We start from the raw sequence: 2,295 nt of genomic DNA on the forward strand, positions 1-2,295 counted from the left end.
CAGCGCCCGGGCGATGCACTCCCCGCAGAACGAGTGGCGGCAGCGCTCCAGCGTGCGCGGGCCCCGCATCTCGCCCAGGCAGATCGGGCACTGCCGCTCCGGTTCCTCGTCCCCCGGAGCTCCCGCCGCGCCCGCCGGCTGCTGCTGCTGCTGCTGCTGCTGCTGCTGCTGCTCCGGCCGCGCCCCCAGCACCTCCCCCGGGTGCCGCTGGCCGCGCTTCTTGAGCTCCTTCTCGGTCTCCTTGAGCAGCGCTTTGAGCGCTTTGCGGGCCGGGCAGAGCCCCCCGCCGCCGGGGGGACCCGGGGGTGCGGCGCAGAGCTGCAGCACGTACAGCTCGGGGGTCTCGCCGTCCACCAGGATCCGCACCCGCGCCTCCTGCGCCAGCAGCGCCAGCCGCGCCGCGCGCTCCCGCGTCACGAACTCCCACACGCGCTTGGGAACCGTCACCCGGCTCTTGGCGGGGCCCCCGCACCCCGACATCCTCGACAGCACGAATGACACTGCGGGGACAGCAGGGAAGGGCGGCGGGGTGGGCATGGTGGAGACGCGGGCAACAGGAGAGTGGGTATGGGGGTCAAATATACATGGGCACCCCAAAACACCCACGGACCCCAAACACCCGGAGATGGGGCACGGACACCAAACACACATGGGCACCCCAGAACACACATGGGCATCCCAAAACACCCACGGACCCCAAACACCCATGGGCACCCCAAAACACCCAGAGACCAGGCAGGGACCCCCCCCCATCCTCAGAGACTGGACATGGGCACCCCATCGAGACTGGGCACACACCTCAAAACACCCACGGGCACCCCAAAACATCAGGGGCTGGGCCTGATGGAGCCGCAGACACCCGGAGACTGGGCACAGGCACCAAACACACATGGGCACCCCAGAACACCCATGGGCATCCCAAAACACCCACGGACCCCAAACACCCATGGGCACCCCAAAACACCCAGAGACCGGGCACAGGCGCCAAACACACATGGGCGCCCCAAAACACCCATGGGCACCCCAAAACACCCGGAGACCGGGCACAGGCGCCAAACACACATGGGCGCCCCAAAACACCCATGGGCATCCCAAAACACCCAAGGGCACCCCAAAACACCCAGAGACCCCAAACACACAAGGGCATCCCAAAACACCCATGGGCATCCCAAAACACCCAGAGACCCCAAACACACAAGGGCATCCCAAAACACCCGGAGATCGGGCACAGGCACCAAACACACATGGGCACCCCAAAACACCCATGGGCATCCCAAAACACCCACGGACCCCAAACACCCAGAGACCGGGCACCCCAAAACACCCATGGACATCCCAAAGCACCCACGGACTCCAAACACCCGGAGATCGGGCACGGGCACCCCACGGGGATTTGGCACAGCCCCCAAACACCCATGGACATCCCAAAACACCCACAGACCCCAAACACACAAGGGCATCCCAAAACCCCCAGAGACCGGGCACAGGCACCAAACACACATGGGCACCCCAAAACACACATGGGCATCCCAAAACACCCATGGGCATCCCAAAACACCCACAGACCCCAAACACCCAGAGATGGGGCATGGACACCAAACACACATGGGCACCCCAGAACACACATGGGCATCCCAAAACACCCACGGACCCCAAACACCCGTGGGCACCCCAAAACACCCATGGGCACCCCAAAACACCCGGAGACCGGGCACAGGCGCCAAACACACATGGGCGCCCCAAAACACCCAGAGACGGGGCACGGACCTCAAACACCCATGGGCATCCCAAAACATTCACAGACCCAAAACACCTATGGGCATCCCAAAACACCCACGGACCCCAAACACCCGGAGACCAGGCACGGGCACCAAACACACATGGACACCCCAGACCCCCATGGGCACCCCAAAACACCCAGAGACCGGGCACGGACCCCAAACACCCATGGGCACCCCAAATCAGGGGCTGGGCCTGATGGAGCCGCGGGCACCTGGAGACCGGGCATGGGCACCCCACAGGGATTGGGCAGGGACCCCAAAACATCACAGCATGGGCACCTCAAAGCCCCAGAGACTGGGCACAGGCACCCCACAACACCTGGAGATTGGGCATGGATCCCAAAACACCCATGGGCACCCCAAACTCCCAGACCGGGCACGGGCACCCCACAATGCCCGGAGATTGGGTATGGACCCCACACACCCATGGACACCCCAAACTGTCAGGGGCTGGGGATGGACCCCCCAAAACCCTCTGAGCCTGGACCTCACTGTCACTGTCACCCTGTGACAC

At 64.3% G+C, this 2,295-nt stretch overlaps 1 protein-coding gene across 1 annotated transcript; it reads right to left on the reverse strand.

Annotated features, from left to right (window-relative positions):
* Positions 1-6: 6 nt before the first annotated feature.
* On the reverse strand, positions 7-547 carry LOC130588176 (probable E3 ubiquitin-protein ligase DTX3; the record flags this gene model as incomplete). The annotated part of the gene is made up of 1 exon (XM_057389132.1): positions 7-547. A coding segment is annotated over exon 1 (531 nt), but the record flags the coding sequence as incomplete, so codon positions are not given.
* Positions 548-2,295: the final 1,748 nt, after the last annotated feature.

The sequence above is a fragment of the Malurus melanocephalus genome, unplaced genomic scaffold (assembly GCF_030028575.1).
Source record: "Malurus melanocephalus ecotype Western Australia unplaced genomic scaffold, MMel_1.1 scaffold_3628, whole genome shotgun sequence".
Taxonomy (NCBI): domain Eukaryota; kingdom Metazoa; phylum Chordata; class Aves; order Passeriformes; family Maluridae; genus Malurus; species Malurus melanocephalus.